The 19,881-nt window shown below is 43.2% G+C and overlaps 1 protein-coding gene across 6 annotated transcripts in view; it reads left to right on the top strand.

The window, feature by feature from the left end:
* Window positions 1–19,881, top strand: part of patj (PATJ crumbs cell polarity complex component) — a 103,589-nt gene that overhangs the window by 39,630 nt on the left and 44,078 nt on the right. For 5 of the 6 annotated variants that reach the window (XM_056413822.1, XM_056413823.1, XM_056413820.1 and 2 more), the window contains exons 19-29: window positions 1,770–1,982; window positions 2,083–2,145; window positions 7,708–8,037; window positions 8,735–8,813; window positions 9,146–9,200; window positions 10,253–10,333; window positions 10,417–10,488; window positions 11,288–11,465; window positions 12,630–12,740; window positions 13,384–13,443; window positions 13,774–13,873. In XM_056413822.1, coding sequence (XP_056269797.1) covers window positions 1,770–1,982; window positions 2,083–2,145; window positions 7,708–8,037; window positions 8,735–8,813; window positions 9,146–9,200; window positions 10,253–10,333; window positions 10,417–10,488; window positions 11,288–11,465; window positions 12,630–12,740; window positions 13,384–13,443; window positions 13,774–13,873 — 1,342 coding nt within the window. The remainder of the gene's footprint in view (window positions 1–1,769; window positions 1,983–2,082; window positions 2,146–7,707; window positions 8,038–8,734; window positions 8,814–9,145; window positions 9,201–10,252; window positions 10,334–10,416; window positions 10,489–11,287; window positions 11,466–12,629; window positions 12,741–13,383; window positions 13,444–13,773; window positions 13,874–19,881) is intronic. The other variant, XM_056413821.1, reaches the window with a different exon arrangement.

The raw sequence follows: 19,881 nt of genomic DNA, 5'->3' as shown, positions 1-19,881 counted from the left end.
TTAAGACACTTTAGCATCGGTTGCCGCCTGGTTGTATAGAAAAAAAATAAATGTAGTGTGGAACGCAGGCATGCGTGGCGGTGAGCGTGTAGTGGTGATTAGCATGTTTAGCTATTAGCTCCATTAGCCAATGCGGTGCAGCACCCTGCTGCCCGCTGGCTGCCCGCCAGCTCTCCACCCAGTGATGGGAACTACAGTGTTTTTCTATTGTTGACGGGATACTTTAGTCTCGAGCCCTGCTTTAAATGACCACTGCAGCAATGTTTGATTGAACAAATCTACACCACAATTGTCTTGCCTAGGCGTGCAAATCTGGACAGGAACAGTTTAATTCAATGTCATTTGTAATAGCGCAAATTGGCCTTAAAGTGTATTTTACAATCTGTAGAATTTACAACATTTGTATCGGATAAAGAAAAGGTATTCCTAATCCCGAGAGGAAACCCGATTTTTATCTAATGCGGTTGTTGATCACTCTTAGCCCCGTATCGGCCGGATACGAGGGCTGAGGAGTAAAAAACGTTCACTGAAAATGTTTTTTCTAAAATCACAAATGACCAGAGTGGCAGGTGTTCCTCACTCTCTCACTCACACACACAAACACCCCTCTCCCCATAATTCTGTCCCAAATTTAGGTCCAAGATCCAGGTTTTATTTCCTACAAAAGTTGGAGCGAAAAATATTGGACCTCTTAACGATTAGTTTCTGTAAGCCCCCCAATCCCCTTGCATGTTGTTGTTTGTACGGGTGGATTTTCTCTGGTCTCTGTCTCCCCCTGCCTGTCTCTCTGCTGCTGCCTTCCCGTCTGTCTTTGGTGAGACTCGGTCTGACCATGGGAGGATAACCGTCTCCCTCTCTCCGACGTCTCTTTGTTTTGGGCCGGGGGGGTCAGCTTTGGATTCCTCACTACTTTTGAGCTTGTATCACACTCAAAGGTTTAAAGGCAGAATTGTTAGTTTGTTTAAAATGTTTAATTGTTTACAGGCAACAACAAAATGGAATTATTATTTTTTTGGTTTCCATCCTGAAAGGTTGATGGTTTGAAACCCAAACTGACTGCTGGCCTCCAGTAGAGGATTGGTCACAGGTCTTTAGCTCAGTGGTGTGCTAAGTGTGTTGCAGGGATTTGTTCACATCCTTCTTTTTTTCGAACAGCATTTCACCTCCATAACAAATAGAACTGTAACATTTGATTTATTGTTTTCAAGCATATAAAAATCTAAGAAAACATAAATAATTTTCAGGACCACCATTTAGAAAATAGCTCCGTTAAGAACTAGCCGTTATGTCACAGCTAATCGCACCTCAAAACACTTTACTGCTCTTGAGTGTTCCAGGTATACAGATGCTAGAAATAACCTCTGTCAGAGAATATTATGGAGAGATTAGTTCCAGTAAACTGAGGCGTTGGAAGTGAACTAACAATAATAATACAAATAATACACATTCTTTATTCTTAATTTCAAAACAAGGATGCAAGGAGCTTTAAATAAAAAACATTTCAGGACTCTATCAAAATATAATACCCAAAAGTTATATGAAAGCAGTTCACATTAATATGAATATAAAATAATGTGTTTCAAAGCATGTTTTGAGAAGTGATTGAAAGGATCTTACTGGATCTGCAAGATCTCCGATCCTCGAGCAGAGCTCGAGAGCCTGGTGTGGTTTGTGTTGTCGGAGGCCGTCTGTCTCCAGCTCGGCAGGCGCTCCACGTAAGTCTTCAGATGACTCTAATGTGACGGCGTTCCTCGTCTCTTCCTCTCCAGGACCCGCTGGATCCCGGTCGATGCGTGATGGTGATCCGGTCTCTGGTCCCCGGCGGCTTCGCGGAGCGCCACGGCAGACTGCTCCCCGGAGACCAGCTGGTCTCGGTCAACCAGACCCAGTTGGACCCGCTCACCCTGGACCAGGCCTTGGAGGTCCTGAAGTCCGCCCCGCCCGGCACAGTCCGCCTGGGCATCCGCAAGCCTCTGGCGGCGGTACGTCGATGACACCTTCTGGTCCTGAATGAAGCTTTTATTTACCTGTTTTTTTCAGGTGCTTCTTGTTGTTGTTGATGAGTCTGAACTGTCTGTGCAGGTGCAGGAACCAGAGAGGATCAGCCAGGTGTACCTCAGCAACGCACAACTGCCTGTACCAAAAGTAAGATACACACACACACTTACGTTAGACGCATGTTATGGCCAAATGCATGTAGACCATCCTTAATAGTACTGTCACTAACCAATCGTTTTGTATTTATACTGCCTGAAGATTGTGAACACATGCACGTTAAACCTCCCCCAGTCTGAAAAATCCAAATCCATTAAGTTTACAGTCATTTGACGAAGAACAACCTCCAATCCTTCCATTTGAGAGGCTGGAACAAGAGACAGGAGAGATAACAAAAAACGCAGAGGAGATTGTTCTTCATTAAGTTTAAGTCTGTCTGGCATTCTTGGTTGCGGGAAAATGTTGGTTCTTCATGACGCGGCGGTGTTGCAGACGATAGTCCGTAACAATCCATTAGAGTGGAAGCTGTCACGGCTCCAGATCAATGCTTTTAGGAATGACGTGTTCAGAGACAGCATTCAGGTGTTTTGCAAGTCTGAATACTTTTAGACAGCGGAGGTTCAATCACCAGCTCTAGGTCTTTTTCTATTTTGTAATCTGAAATACTTCCTAGACTTCTTTGAATAGTGCTGGGTGGTCTTTTATCAGCAAGATGAGCTAGCTCTGAATCCAAGGGTCTCAGGGTGGAAGTACCGTGGGCTCGGTGGAGACCAGGGTCGTCCTTCAATCGGAGCATCGGCGGTTCAATCCCCGGTTCCGCTAACCCATGCCGATGTGTCCTTGGGCAAGACACGTAACCCCAAAATTGCTTCCGCCTATGGTGTGTGAATGTTGGTTCGTCATGATGGGCAGGTCCTTCCTCCCATCAGTGGTTACATGGGTGTGAACAGGTGGATGATGTCATGTAGTGCTAAAGCGCTGTGAGTGGTGGGTCGACCAAAAAAGCGTTCTTCAAGTACAGGACCATTTACCGTTTACCTCGAACGCATCGACAATGATGCATCAACAATTACTCGTGACTCGTGCGGTTTTGGTTGCGGCACCAAATACAAGACGTGTAATCACTGTGAGCCCATCAGTGAACGAGCATAATCAATACGCAACCTGAAAGTACGGGTCGGCTCACTGTAGGCAGATGTTCATCTCACACACACACAGGGAAAGAGAGAGAGTGTGTGCTACATAGACGCAGCATTAAAATGTAATAAAACAGATTGCAAAGCCCTTATAGACATATTTGTGATTCTGATCTTAAATGAACTTGAGCAAATTTACCAGAAAAAAACCCCAGATCTTAGAACAGAGACTGGTTCTCTCTCTCTCTCTCTCTCTCTCTCTCTCTGCGTGTGTGTGAGAGAGAGAGATGTTAATCAAGTCACTCAAGACTAATTGGACCATTAAAATGTTCGCCTCCCTGCCCCCTCTTACTCCTCCTTTCTGCCTCTTCCCTCCATCTTCCACAGTTAAATCTCTCTCTCTCTCTCTCTCTCTTAACCCACTTCAGTCTGCTTTATTGCTCCGGATAACAGACGTGCAGCACCGCCAAGGCGTTTGACTATAAAGAAAAGTAAATAGAGAAATAAATGGATGTAAATAAATTAGTGCTGTGAAAAATAACGCGTTAACGCGTCATGATAAATTTACAGGATTAATTAGTTAATTTTTTTTAACGCATGCGCAGAATGAGCTTCCAATACGTCTGTTGTTGGTCGTCTCTAACCAGCAGCATGTCATTTTGTCTCTACGTGTCGTGTTAACACTTATTGGTTGTAACCTTCCCCCCTGGGGTTTTATTTGCATAAAAAGAGCCATAAAGGAAGTACAAACTGTGACCGTTATCGTTGCTAATTAATATATAATAAATATTTGTACAAAAAAGATCCTCGCTAATGCTGGATGAGTGAGGCCGATATCAACAATCTCCACCAATATTCCTTTTTTAGTTTTGTGTTGCATAAACTCACAAGATTAATCATTATTAATTGGGATTTGCGAAGAATTATGGTCAAGATTAACAGAATTCATCGGCAGTGAAGAAACAGACAGGAAACTTTATTAATAGAATCTCCTAAATCACCTCAAATATGTGTTTGACATTGTTTTCGCATGCTTTTTAAATTTCTTATTACAACACAATAATTCAGGCACAAATAAATTAACTTCAGAGCCCCAAAAATGCAATGTCAAAATATATTTTCTTAGCCAAAGCCGTTACTGAACATCATCGCTGAACGGTCCATGAAGCCTGTTGTGGTTGTTGTGATGTCAGACAGACGGACATCGGAAACACCATGGGTCGTTCTCATCGCCTTCAGCTCCCCACTCTCTCTTTCACCTCCTTCCTGTCCTCTATCATCTCTCTTCTCTTTCATCTCCTCCTCCCTTTCACCTTCTCTCTCTCTCTAACTCTCTCCTTAATCTCTCCTCTCCCTGCTCTCTGTCTCTGCGAAGCTGCTGACTCAGCAGGATGGCTGGATGGTATAAAGTGCTCTATCAGCTCAACCAGCAGCATCTCTCTCTTAAGTGAGTCGGGGGATGGGTGGGGTGGGGCTGGAGGGTGGGGGGGTACTCTGAGGACACTTTGGTCCTCGAGCATCAGTAAACTCAAGTACTGCAGGACTCTCAGGAAATACTACTGCGGCAGTGTTGAGTTGAGGACGGAGATGATGGTCCAAACTCTTCCTCGTTCATGGAGTAAGACCTCTCTGGCGTTTGACTTTGCTTTATGGCGCTGGGGAAATCTAAAAAAATATAAATACCATAAGTATTTATTTTTGCAGATGCAACGGTTTTAGTTCTGAGACTCTCCACGGCATCCTCTCAGAACAGCTGGTTGAAGAGAGAAAATGCTCCAATTATGTATTCATCTTCACTCAATTCAATTATTCAGAACAAGTAGGTCTTAAGATCGTCATGGGGAGGGGGGGGGGGATAATAATGGTTAACAACTTAAAAGGACAAGATGATAATATGGGTGGCATAAATTTGAATGCACAAGTTATTATCTCGTGCATTTTTAATGATATTAATACTCTACTACACTGTACTATACTCCACTCTGCTGTGTACTCTACTGTACTCTGTTATGTACTCTGCTGTGTTCTATTGGACTCTTGTGGGTTCTCTCCACTGTTGTGTACTCTCCTGCACTCGGCTGTGTGCGACTGTGCTTTGCTGTCCTTCTGTGTTGTTTCACTGTGTGCGTCCCTTTCTGTCCTCCTGCAGTATCTGCTGTCGCCGTCCTCTGTGCAGCCGTTTTATTTCCTGTTTTATATGCAGCCCATTTGACTGAAGAGGGTTTTTCACAGCCCACAGGTCTCTGATGGCTTTCCATAAAGACAGCCGGGTCGGCGCTGTCACTTCGCCGCCAGATCGTTCTCGGTCACGCCAGCCCGTTGACCAGAGAGAGACCCCTGTTACACAGCCACACCTCGTTAACTTTCAGAGGTCATATGTAGAAGACTGCTGCTGCTGCTGTAGTTCCAGGCTGCGATTACATTCTTCTGATCATCTTTGTGTGGATAAAGAGCTGCAGCGAGTCACAGTTCAAAGCCAGTCAAACACGGGTCGAAAGCAACCAGCTTTACAGGCAGCAAACAGCCGAGAGCTGTCGGGCAACACAGTAACGCTGACTCATCAACTTCTGCTGTCGATACCGCCACCATGTTTAGTCTTTTTACTGTTGATTTTCTTGATTATCACCCACTTTGGACGGTGATCTGAATTTCAGAAAAGGTAATGTCTCCTTTTAACAGCTAAATACACGCGGATATTAACTAGCAATACATTTGTACACTTCTTTAAGATCGTGTTATCGATTGAAGGCCCGGGGGATTTCTTTTCCTTCAAATTAGGCTTCAACATCCACCTGGAGTCCAGAATGAATTGATTTATATTTTGTTATTTCTGTTATCGATGATGCTCAGTGTCTAAGTCGGGTAATGGGATGGAAAACTCCAGCCGTTCATTTAGGCGTCATGTTGGCGAAACACTTTTTGACATTCTAGGAAACAAACACTTGTGTAAGAAACAATATTTCAGAAAAAGTGATCGAGGCCACATCCATACTGTACACCTTACAGTAAGTTGACGTAAAAATGATCTAGGCCACGTTCATACTGTACATAACACGATCAGTTGATGACATAAAAATGATCGAGGCCGCGTCCGTATATTGTCGGGTAAGCCATAATGTCAATATGTCAATATTCTGCTTATCTTTGAACTTTTGACCATTGGCCGAACAAACAATCCGAAGGCGCCACATTATATTGGGAGTGTTGGACTGACATGTTATGGACAAAACAAGCAAAATAATTCGTCGATAAATCAATAAATAAGCCTTTGCCATTTACACCTCCAGATGTGGTCTGAATGGAAGTGTTTCCAGATCCAAATCACGTTAATACCAGGTAGAGATTGCATTAAAAACACAAACCAGGCTCAGCAGCTAGTCCTCAATTACCATAATCAACATTTTAACGATTGGACCTTAGATGGCCACTGCAGTAAAACGAGTCCAGAACCCACGGTGCAGCACCGCCTCGCCGAAATACTGCAGAGTCCGAAGCGACCGACTAGTCATCTCAACTGTCCTCATCGTCTAATGGCCGAGATATTAAATGACAACATCTTTTAATCTTATGAATATGAGGCCAGGCAGTCACGGCCAATACACATCAGTCTGCAGAACATCCTGTTAGCGTTATGAGCTCTCTGCTGCTGCCGCCGTCTGCTCCTCACCTCCATTATACGGCCGTGATGGGCTGGCTTCCCAGGCCCAAATTAAAAGAAGAGGAAGAGAGTCCTTGACGATGAGGCCTTGTCGATGGAAATTAGCCTAAGTGTTGTCATTAATATTTCCCAGAGCGCGGGCTAATGTCTGCATCGTAATGTTAAGAACAGGATATCCCCCTCAGTATCTGCTGAGGAAGGCTCTTTGGGGAGTTGGAGAAAACCTTTATGTGTTCAGAGATGAAGGCTAATGTTCAAAGTAAGTCAAGTTTTAGATTTAGTGTCGGGCTGCATTCTTTTTTCTTCAGCGTAGTTCCTTCACTAAGGAGACGGCCCCTGGGTCCTACAGTCTGACTCATCTTCAGGAGTTATTTCATTTGGCTGATGTCCAGGTTGTTCTAGATCAGGGATGCCAGGGTGAAATTGGACAGGGGGCCAGATTTTTTTCAAGTGAAATCTCAGGGGGCCGGATTACACTTTCGGACTAACAAGGCCAAACACTGACTCAACACATGGATAGGTAGGCTATTTGAAATTATTCATGAAGGCCTACACATCATTAATCTAGAATCTAGATATACAAAACAAGGAAGAAAAAACAACAAGTGGACCGATGGGGCCGTTAGGCTGACAAACGGGATGCTTTTGGTATTTTTCCTTATTAAGCTCTCAAATCTCCTTGGGCGTCGTCTCAAAGCGATTGATTTCATGCTTTCTATCTTTGATTTAAAGTTTTAGGAGGATGAAGAAGAACAAACTGGAGAGAGTTGACAAGTGTCAGTATTCAGTGACTTCCAATGGATGACTGAGTGTTTTTTTTCTTCCTTTGAGCATTTTGCCCTCCAGGTGACCTCTTACTCAGGAAGACTTTTTTTCCCGCCACCATCTTATCTTATCTAGTCTTTATTCATGTTTCAGGGTTTCGGCGACGGCTCCATCCTGCCCTCTGACCTTCGTCAGGAGGAGGAGGAGGAGGAAGGGGAAGAAGAGGAGCCGGAGCTTATCCTGGACGGAGGTCTGCCTCGCTACTCCTCCTTCCCTCTGACTTCCAATCTCCTGCCTGCGGAGGAGGAGAGGGAGATGGCCGTGGATGAGGATTTGGAGGAGGAGGATGATGATGAGGAGGAGGTGGTGATGATGATGACGCAGGAGAAAGTGGAGGAGAGCATGGGCTCCCTCCTCAGGAGACCACCTCCGTCTTGGGAGGAGTGGAAGCTCACCTCCAGCCGGCCCAGTCGAGTCGAGGAGGTGAGGGTGTGTTGGAGGCGTCATTTCCGTGTTTTATATTTGAAGTTTACGGTTCCTGTAAGTGTTTCAAATGAAAGAGGAGGGATCTTTTATTGTGAAATAAACTTCTGTGGCGAACAAAACCATGTTGTGTCAGTTAGGAAAAACAGGGCATATAGAAATGGGAATGGCATGCAAAACACCGATGTCTTGAGAGGAATCGAACCAGGAGCGTTGTGGTTATATGACAACATCAGAAGCCACCAGAAGGCTAACCTCTCTTTTCATTTGAAGATCTCAGAACATGACGAACCTGCTCGTCTATGCTATATTCCAGTTGTGTGTTTTAAACTGTATGTATTATTGTTTGCTTTACATTGTGTACGTTTCTTGTACAGAGGTTGTGTGTTGATTTTACAGGAATTCAAATTGTCACGTTGGACTTTTATTCTGAAACACTTGCAGGAGACGCTCAAGTGACGGTAAATTGCAATTTAAAAAAAGTCAAAGTGGTGGAAAGAATTAGTTAGTGAGTGAAAATCGTGTTTGACAACTAGAGCGGCGAGTACGACATGAGCCTGTTGTGTTTTGTAGATTACAACATTTTACTAGGTTAATATTTGTACTTCTCCTTTATTTGAAATTAATCTATTTACATATCCGCATTTCCACACACATTTTGGTGGAACATGCAGCAAAAAATGGTTTGTTATTTCAGGGGAAGCAGGAGGAAGAAGAGGAAGACAAGCAGAGATCAGACCACGAAAGCATTGTGTCCATCGGAAACCTGATTGTTGGTGAGAAAGCAAATTTGAAAGCAAATTTGAATAATACACAAATATGTGTTTGTTACAGAAATACAGAGAGCACCTGTTGAGATTATTAGTTTGCAAGACTTTTGTTTATGACTACATTCGATTTTAAGATGCAGACATGAAAACCATTCCTGCAAAATCTATAGACAACAGTTTGAATATCCAAACCCAAGAACATAGATGTAGAACCTACAGTAAAACGAGAATTGAGTCGACTTGGAGAAGACGTATCTTAACAAATACATATCCCTAAGCTACAAAGTGTCAGAGAAATAGTGTGTGTGTGTATGTGTATGTGTGTGTGTGTGTTTCAGATTCCAGAGACAGTGAAGCAGACTCTGAACTCACGCTGACGGACACCGACACAGAGTCAGTATCTAATGCACCTCCCCATCCACCAACACCTCCTCTTTGTCCTCTGTCTCTTCCTTTCCATAAGTCACCTCCTCTGTCTTGCTTTCCCTCCGTCACCTCCTCTTTGTCCTCCTCTGTCCCTTTGCTTTTCCTCACCTTTTTTTGTCTCCTCCTCTTCATTATCTACTCTGTCATCTTCTCTTACTCCTCCACCTCCTCTCTGTCTCCTCCTCTGTGGTTGTCTCTCTGTCTCCTTTGTGTGGTTCCACATGTAAACTGATACCGGTGTGTCACATTGAGCATTTGGTTTGTTCTAATCAATTGGATTGTTCCTTGATAAACATAATAATTCAAACATCCCTAAACCATTTTAATATTTTTTATTAAAGTCAGGCACAAAGCCTTGATTTATTATCTTTAATTTTCAGAAGGGCTCGGGGATGAGGCCAAACACTTCCATCACCATATATATGCTTTTTGTAATAAGATGTTCTTTATGTCTTCAATAAATAGTCTTCATGAAATACCACATGGGGGGATATTTTTAACTTAAGTGCTAAATGATCTAAAAACAAGGTAATCTTCTCTTTTACACATTAGTGAATCACTTTCAACTGAGTGGTGCTGGAAAGTGGAATGGAAAACCCACAATCTTTATCAGAATATGACAAATCTGTGTTGGTATACATTTGATATCAATTTAGACGCCGTAATTGTGTATGATAATATCTCGAGATACGGTGTCATCACAACAGACCTGACACAATTTTAAGGTTCGTCCATATTTGCACAAATGTGTCTGATGGCATCAAATGATACGGAATACACTACCATCACATTCAGCTATGACCTCTGCTAGCTCCGTAAGTTTGAGCAACACTTGTCTGCACTGCATGATAACTGATCCGGGGTCCAGGGAGATGGTGATGAAGACGAACCTACTTGTCGGCTCATAATTCCTGCATCTCAACAACTGATACTGTGACATAGAAATCACACCAGTGGGGAGATCAACGGGTGAAATTATGTTTTTAGTATTTTTTTGTTCTCTCACTCTCTCCATGGAGGTCCGTCAGGAGAATTGACACTGAGAGAAGGAGGAGGCGGAGCCAGGGTGGAGCCTCTCTACCAATCAGAGGAGGACAATTGTGAGGAGACACCTGCAGCCTCCTGTTAGAAGGCGAGCGTCCGCAGAAACCCTGTCGCTAATTTATTGTGTGTGTGTTCACAGCGACCTTCCTGAAAGAGAGGAGGGCGAGGGAGAGGAAACGCCGGCCTTCAGTCACTGGGGACCCCCTCGCAGGTAACGCGTATAACACATATCTTTGTCTTTAGTTTGTTTTGTCCATTTTCTAACAGCTTGAGCGATGCGACCACACAAAAATACGGACTGAATTGTTTATTGTTTAACGTTCAGTGAATAAGGGTTTCTCTTAAAACCTTTAATGCTCAAAACATTAAAACTATGCAAACACTTTAAATTGATTATCAGGCAAACAATAATAATCTCAGTTTGAACATCCATTTTGCCCCCTCCAAAAAAAGCGCTTTTTACGTCACTCCTCCTGAATTCCAACAGAGTTTACTTGAACGTGTTCATTCACAACACAAATGTTCAGTTGTGACACTGAGGTCGATGTTTACAACAGAGCCAAACAGCACGGGAAGCAATTGAACACAGTTATGGGTCCTTAGGTTCCATTAAGACAGTTTTTTAAAATTCAGACACTTGACAAAGACCAGAATCGGAACTGACTGTCCACCGGACCTCCGCATCCGCTATTACCTCCTTTTTCCTCCTCTTTTTGTCTCCTCCTGTCATCTTACTCTCTCCATCATGTCCTCTTTCCCCAGTTGTTTCACAGTACGGTGTCGCCCTCTTCTGGTTACATTTGTCACAGTATACGAGTGTATACTGGTGTGCATGTGTGATAAATTGTGTTCTGCAAGCATCGGTCTGTCCTTTTCATTGATGAATGTAGGAATTAAACACTGAATGCTAAACAACCACCATCCTCATACTTATTAAAACAAACAGAATTTCCCAAACCAATAAAGTCTTTTAACCAAAGGGTAATACAAAGTTTCTTCTGCGCCTGCAGGGTGGAGGTGTGGCCAGAAGAGGGCCAGTCTTTGGGTCTGAGCATCGTGGGCGGTTGCCATGTCATCAAGCGTCTGAGGAACGGCGAGGAACTGAAGGGAATCTTCATCAAACAGGTTCTAAAGAGCAGCCCCGCCGCCAAAACGCAGTGCCTGAAAACCGGAGACAAGATCCTGGAGGTAGGGCTGGGCTTCATACCTGGGCCGACAGTTTTAACATCTGAGATAGACATCAGACGACGTCGTGATATTCAATTCAATTCAGTTTATTTTGTATAGCCCAAAATCACAAATTACAAATTTGCCTTAGAGGGCATTACAATCTGTACATGTATGACATCTCAGTCCCACGACCTCACATTAGATCAGAAGAACTCCCCCCAAAAAAATTGCACCGGGAAAAAAGTGAAGAAACCTTCAGAAAATCAACAGAGGAGGATCCCTCTCCCCGGATGGACAGAAGAAATAGATTCCATGTGTACAGATGAACAGCAATACAGAGTTACAACACATTTAATGAATGACAGAAATTATGAATAATGAGTAGTAGGCATAGACCATGATCCAGATAAACACGATCCATATAAACTGAAGGAGGTAGAGAAGGGGGGCATCAGCAGGGCCATGGCAGGAGGCAGGGCGCCGGGCCATTATGCAGGAGGCATCACCAATGAGGCATAAGGCACAAAGAAGGAGGCAGGGCAAATGAGGAAGGAGGCCAGGGGCAGGATGCAAAAAGCAGGGTCAAGGGGCAGGGTCTAGGAGCCAGGACCGGCTCCAGACACAGCCAGGTCCAATGGACCCTGTGAGGCGAGAAGGCACAAAGAGTCTGGAGAAGAAGTAGAGTTAGTAATATGCAATGAAGAGATGTGAATTCATCCATAAGTAGAGAAAGAAGATAGTTGCTCAGTGTATCCTAAAACGTCCCCCAGCAGCCTATAAGCCCTATAGCAGCATATCCAGGGGCTGGACCAGGTGAACCTGATTCAGCCCTAAGTATACGCGCTATGAAGAGGAAAGTCTTAAGTCGACACTTAAATGAGGTGACTGTGTCTGCCTTCCGGACTGAAGGTGGAAGCTGGTTTCATAAAAGAGGAGCTTGATAACTGAAGGCTCTGGCTCCCATCCTACCTTTTAGGACTCTAGGAACCACAAGTAGCCCTGCATTCAGTGAACGCAGCTCTCTAGTGGGGCAATATGGTACTACAAGCTCCTTGAGATATGATGGTGCATCACCAATTAAGGAGACGAATTTTGTATGTAATTCTTGATTTTACAGGAAGCCAGTGCAGAACAGCTAAAAGATATGAACCCAAACACTCTATTGCCCTTGTGTGTGTGCAGGTTTCAGGAGTTGACCTACAACTGGCCAGTCACGAGGAGGCGGTCAATGCCATCAAATCAGCCCCGAGCCCCGTCGTCTTCATCGTCCAGAGCCTATCAGCAACTCCACGAGTACTAATGCACACACACACACACACACACACACACACACACACACACACACACACACACCATAAAACAGTATTACAGGAGGTTTTCTACACTCGCCTGTAATTTAACATCGTTCAAGACATGTTTATCCATGTTACCAAATATTATGGACTGCTATGAACATGGACGTTAAGCAGGAGAAATACATTAAAGAGAGACGATAGGGTTGTGTGAGGGAAATTTGAGTAAAAATGTTGTCCTAACTCGCTGAACTTATTTTTTTTAACAACAAAAAAAGCCTAAGCAAATATTCTGGCATATTTGTTTGCAAATATGCCTTAGTAGTGTTAGTAAATTAGCATCTATCAGTTTAGAAAAATTAACCAAATGTTTGACTCCATTTTTAAGTACAAGGACGTCGCTCCAGACGGGATTTCAGAGACAAACAGGAAGTCACTGCTAAAACCACGACTTTAAAAATCCCTGACCAGTGTAGGTGATGTTAAAGTCACCCCACCTCCCCCTACAGACATAAATCCAGTGGCGGTTTAACAGACCCACACACACTGAGAGCACACACGGATTACAAACGCATAACGTGGGACGCACTCAAGCCTCACAATGTGTGTGTGTGTGTGTGTGTGTGTGTGTGTGTGTGTTTCAGCCTGTGTCTATAATCGCTTCCAGCTACAATAAATACAAAGGACAGAGGACAGAGTCTCCGGTAAGAACAGGACCTAATCCTCACGTGGAGTCTATGTTGGTGTGTTTTTGGAGCACACGTCTAAAGCTTACAATTAAATAAACAAGTCCATGAGCTCTGTGGAAAAAGGGTGAATGTCACAGTTACTTCCTCCCATCTCTTCTGTCTTCATCTTTTTAATTATTCACAAATTAAACAAAAGCGGTCTAACATTCTTTCTTGGACTCTCGTCTTTCCAATAGCATATAACTGCCCAGCAGAGGGTGGCCTCAACACACTGGACTATCAGTCTATATTTTCCATCAAATAGTTTAGACACAGACCAAGTTTAATGGTTTCCTCCTCCTGCAGGCACCAGGTGCAGCCCCGCCCCCTCTAAGACAACCCCCGCCCTACAGAACGCCCAACCAATCGGAGCAGGGCTCGAATTCGGACCTGGAGCAGGCCAAAGGTCAGTACACACATTTGTGTTTAGATATCTTCTCTTAGGGGGCAATACGCCCGCTGAAGGAAAAGGAGGAGCGGCTCCGCCCGGCTCGGCTTCACGTTGTGTTCTTCGGGCTGCGTTCACAATCCAATTCAAACTAAAGCTTCCCGCAGAGAAACATGAGGGAGAAGCTCTCAGCAGAATAAGAAACAGTCTTTAATTACTGTGATTGAAATAGTGTTTATTTGAGGTTTTCTTTTAATCAAATCTGATATTAATTTAGATTTGTATTATAATATTTCTAGCCTGGGGGTTCGCTGTGCTTGAAATCGAAATATCTCAACTAAAGGTCAGATTTCCGATAATTTTTAGACTAAAAAAAAAAAACAATCATGTTATAAATGAACAAGAAGCATAGATGACAATCAAACTCAAATAAAACCAGAGCAATCTGAATAAATTCAAATCTATAATGTGTTCTATTGAGGTCATAAAGGTGTCGAAGTTCATCCATGCAGTTCTGTGGACTGTTTGAACACAGTCACGTCTGCTCTCATATCGTAGCTGTGATGTTACGATGATGAATGATCAGCTTCTTCTCTGCCGGATGAAGTCGGCAGTAGATGAGCATCAGGTTAATAGAAATGGAGTTACTGGCTGTGTTTTAGTGAAAACCAACTCATTAGTTGAAAACTTACTGCCACCTCACACTCAAATTACCTAAAACCAAATATGGTGTGATGTATCTGTCATAATGCAGTCTGATTCATCTTCTTCAACTCTGCTTTAACTTAACTTGTAAGATACTTTTTATTCCCACCGGAAAGTCAATTGGCTTTGTGCAAATCTATATTTTTCTTAACAGGAACACTTCCAGTACATTTCAATAAATACAACTATTTGAAGAAACATTTGATGAATGAGCAGCTGTCTCACACAATGGACCAGAGGCTCCTGTCCTCCCACCTTGGATGCTCGTCGCTCTCCTGAGAAGCAAAACACAACTCCTCTATTTCAGAGGATAATTAGAACGCTCTCACCAGTGTTGGCTGAAGCAGTTTTGATGGAAGACATCCAAAAGCAGAGGAACCTTTCAATAATAGTAACCACAACGATCAACTTAGTTTTATTCAATAATAATAAATGCTTGCAGGTATTCAAACTAAATAAGAATGAAAAAGCTGAAGTAAACGGCCACTGCTCAAGTCTGCAATGAGGCTGATTTAGACGCATACATAAAGAACAAGAGAAGCATTCTTTTCTTCACCCATACTCTGGAGCTGAGTGTTTCAAAGCTCGCTGAACTGCAGCTGAAACATACTCATAAGTATAGCGCGTCCACATGATTTATAGGATTTAATCATTTTACAACTGTCCATTGGTTTGGATTCTCGTATCCCAAAACTCTGCTCATGAATCAGTCTCTCAGTTTGTTAAAATGTGTTTCCTTGATGGCTTGTCGGGAATAAAATGGGAATCGGAGCAGGATTTGACCTCAGACCTGGAGAGAGAAGAACATCTGTAGTTTCTCCTTATCTGCATGATACAACCCGATATTATTATTATTTTTATATTTCTTTCATGTCTGTTAGGAGATAACCCGCCTTTGCCGTAGAAATATTTTCTATGGCTTTTTCCCACACTGTGGGCACTTTGTAGGACTGGGTGATGAAACTATTTCAAACATTTTCACATTAAAATCTTCCACAATACAATGATATTATTTATAAAATTTCATCCCCTTTCAAGTTACAGTAGGACTCACCCAGAAGTGGTTAGCAATGTACTTTCCATTCCAAATCTTTTATGTTTTCTAGGATATTAAATCCTAAGAATTTGAATACATGTACTGCCAGTTCACTTTTTTTAGACCTATTTGTAACACTGCCTGTGTTAGTTGCTTCACAACTCCTTCCAGTAGGTCAAGGTTTCCTTCCTCGTCAGTGTGTGGGAAGTAGACATCCTCGATGTAAATTTGGATTGTGGGGTCTTTTAGCACTTCTTCCACGAGGGAGTGAAATGCATTGGCGAAGTCTTTTGAATCCTTGTAGGAGGACCGTCCCAGCAGAGTACTGTCCTTTCCACATGACTGCTGGATTGTGGGTAGATTGGGACTGACTTGGAACCATTGGCCAAATCAATGGATGGTTTCCATTTTTTGTTCTTTAAATTCCTGCCATCGGCATTGATCAGGAGATGTGGAGTCCGAGCATTTTCTCTTGATTAGAGCTTTCGGATTGTGGATCGTGGACATACAGGTTTGTCAATCCCGTGATTATGGCATTAGTAATGGTGTCATCACTAGACTCCAAAACCACAAGGTCTCCAGAGGGGCTTCTGCTTGTATTTGATGTTTGCATAAGAGGGCCGGGGGCACTTGTCCATCTCCCTTATGGACCTCATTATGATTATCCTCTGATTGTCATCACCTCCACCAAGGCGGTGTCTCCTTCTAGCTGAAGCTACATGGAGTCGGGGTTACAGTGGACATTTTCTGTCGTCCTTCTTGGCTATTCTGTTTGATGAAACTATTTACTCTTTAATTACATCTCAGTTTTGGTAATGTTCATTTAATCACTTGTTGCCTTCAGATCAAATAGATTTTATGAAGTCAGTAATGTCTTTTACATCCCTCGCCCGAGACTTACCCTTCGCAAAGGGCTCCTGTCCTAATGCTCGGCCCTCTCTTCAGAAACTGTAGCACTTAAAGAACTATTGCACACAATGGAGCTGAGAGGCCGGTGTGTGTCCCATATATGGGCAAACATGGGTTACTATGTATTCCTTTGGTTCCACAGGGATCTGTGTAGTGGATTGTGGATGTAGAAACATCTGTTAGGATACTGCGCTCAGTTTTCTTCAGACGTATCTCAGATGTCCTCGGTGAATGCACTCTGCCTTGCAGCATGGGTGTGTTGGCACAGAGCCGACTCGCACAACTTCAGGAAGTGACCATCTGTCATGGTGGAGGACACAGAGAGAGAGAGGTCCGTTTGTTGGTGAATAAACACACACTTGCCAGATAGCAGTTACGAGCTCTACAATGTGGGTCAGCTTTCCAGCTGGCCAAGCTCTCTCTCGCTCTCTCTCTCGCTCTCTCCCTCTCTCTCTCACAAGCTTAAATATTTCAAGTGTCTTAATGCATCCCATAGTATCTGTGCCTTTGCACCTTGCATTAAAATTCATTTTGACTTATGCAATCTGTCATCAATCTGGCGCATTTTAAAGTAAGGTGTCAAGTTTTTGGGCTGAATTTCTCAGAGTATATTTTGGGTATCTCAGTTCATCATAAACTGCCAATGTGTCTCAAACTATCCGTTTACCTCAGAGTATCTCCATGTATCTCTGAACGTCTGCATCTTAGAGTTCATCAACTGACCTCACTGTATCTACACGAGTCTGGGTATCTCAGGTTATTTTAGAGTATCTCAAAGCTTTGGCAAAGTGTGTTTGTGTATACCCGTTTATCTTAATGTCTTTCAGCGTCTCAATTCATGTTTTAGTACTTTGTCAGTGTATGAGTGTCTCACTGTATCTTTTCGTGAAGCACTTTAATGTGTCTCAATATCTGGACAGTGCCTGTATTTCTGAGTATCTACAAGGTTGTCTCTGTAAAAGTATCCTGGTCTATCTCTGTGTTCCTCCAAGCATCTGAAAGCGTCTCACAGTGTCTCAGACCGTCTTGCTGTCACTGTGTGTTGAGGTTGGACTCTTGTTTAGCCGACGGGCGATCAGTGCGTTAACGTGTGTGTTTCTGTCTTGCAGGGCTTGTTTGAACCAGCAGTCCCGTCCCGTCCTTGTTACATCACAAAGTGGAGGAACGTCTTTATTTACTTTTATTCCGCTCGTCTCTTTTCGGTCTTTCTCCGTCTCTGGTTTTGGGGCTTTTTCTTGCTGCCTCTTCCTCCCTCTGGTCTCGGTGCGTTTGCTTTTGTGCGTCCGAAGCGGGCAAACGTGTGCTGTGAGTGTGGTTTGTTTTCCTGGCTGCTGGTCGGAGGCTTGAGCTGTTTGTTGAAGGAGCTTGCTGCTGGTTTTAAATGTGGTTTGGTGATTGTGGGCAGGGGCCTGAATGAGCTGCGTGGTGGAAGATGTCCTTCTGAACTCTGATGTACTTCTTTTCTGATAGTACCCAGGTGGAAATGTGTATTTTTATTTTTATTTGTTAGACTTTTTTACACAACTGGAATAACGCATTTGTACACGAGCAAGTTAAATCCACTTACGACCTTTTGAATCCAATTTTTACTGAAATATATTCGCTTTTTAGATCTCTCGATTTAGGACTTTACTCCCCATGTCCACTAAAATAAAACTTGTTTGGTCGGCATTAACTGGCCAAAACGCCAAATTATTGGGATTTGGTCAGTAAATTTGATCCTGTAGAAAGTCTGTGGAATCATGGTAAATTTGGGTTTGGGTGAAAAATGGTCAGTAATTTGTGTAGGAAATGTTTTAATAGAGATTTTAAAAAATTGTAAAAGTGAATACTTAAAATGTTTAAAAAGATGAATTAACCGCAAGGTTTTTAATACAAATTAAATAGCTGTTTCAATTTACGAATACATATTGCAATATCTTAGTTATTAGTGCTACATTTATTTAAATTTGTTGTTTATTTCAGTTTCTAATATTTGAATGTTTATTGAAAGCAGATACAAATGTGTTATTATGAAATAAAACTTCCTGTTAAAACCAACATAAATTACAGTTTTCAATAATTTCACATAAACATGCATTCTGGGACAGGCTCAGTCCTCATTGTGCTCAGTACCCTGTGGTCTTCAGCATGCACTGTGGGAAGGTCGAAGATGAGCTGTCCTGGTCTTTAGCCTGGACTCCAGGACAGTTAATGCTCAGCCTCTCTTGTCTTTAGGCTGGACTCTGGGATATATAAGGCTCAGCCTCTTGTCTGTAGGCTGGACTCTGGTGTGTATATATAAGGCTCAGCCTCTTGTCTGTAGGCTGGACTCTGGTGTGTGTATATATAAGGCTCAGCCTCTTGTCTTTAGGCTGGACTCTGGGATATATAAGGCTCAGCCTCTTGTCTTTAGGCTAGACTCTGGGATATATAAGGCTCAGCCTCTTGTCTGTAGGCTGGACTCTGGTGTGTATATATAAGGCTCAGCCTCTTGTCTGTCTGCTGGACTCTGGGAATATATAAGGCTCAGCCTCTTGTCTGTAGGCTGGACTCTGGTATAGATAAGGCTCAGCCTCTTGTCTTTAGACTGGACTCTGGGATATATAAGGCTCAGCCTCTTGTCTTTAGACTGGACTCTGGGATATATAAGGCTCAGCCTCTTGTCTGTCTGCTGGACTCTGGGATATATAAGGCTCAGCCTCTTGTCTGTAGGCTGGACTCTGGTATAGATAAGGCTCAGCCTCTTGTCTTTAGACTGGACTCTGGGATATATAAGGCTCAGCCTCTTGTCTGTCTGCTGGACTCTGGGATATATAAGGCTCAGCCTCTTGTCTGTCTGCTGGACTCTGGGATATATAAGGCTCAGCCTCTTGTCTGTCTGCTGGACTCTGGGATATATTAGGCTCAGCCTCTTGTCTGTCTGCTGGACTCTGGGATATATAAGGCTCAGCCTCTTGTCTGTAGGCTGGACTCTGGGACATCATCCCTCCTTCTCTTTAGCCTGGATCTTTAGACAATTGAGGCTCAGTCCCCTGATATCTTTAGCTTGGACTCTGGGACAACTAATGTTGATTCTTGCATTGCCTGTAAACTGGCCTCTGGGACATGTGAGGCTCAGTAGACGGTAAATAGTAGCAGCAGAATTATAAGACAGATTCTGAAACAGACCGTGTCGTAGAGCGATAGAGGATCCGTTATCGTCCTCGTAAAAGCCTAACCAATTATGAGGTTTGAATAAACTAATGCGTCTCCAGCTTTTAGATTGAGTGTGTTTAGAGTTTATTGCAGATAATTTGACTGAATCACAGCTCATAAAACCTCTGCCAGACACAACATGTTTGGCATCGAGAGCGATGGAGTCTCTGCTTGGAGGTTTGTGCCAACAATGCATTTG

The sequence above is a fragment of the Pseudoliparis swirei genome, chromosome 5 (assembly GCF_029220125.1).
Source record: "Pseudoliparis swirei isolate HS2019 ecotype Mariana Trench chromosome 5, NWPU_hadal_v1, whole genome shotgun sequence".
Classification (NCBI taxonomy): domain Eukaryota; kingdom Metazoa; phylum Chordata; class Actinopteri; order Perciformes; family Liparidae; genus Pseudoliparis; species Pseudoliparis swirei.
The sequence above is the reverse complement of the archived record's forward strand: the minus strand, read 5'-3'. Positions and strand labels throughout refer to the sequence as shown.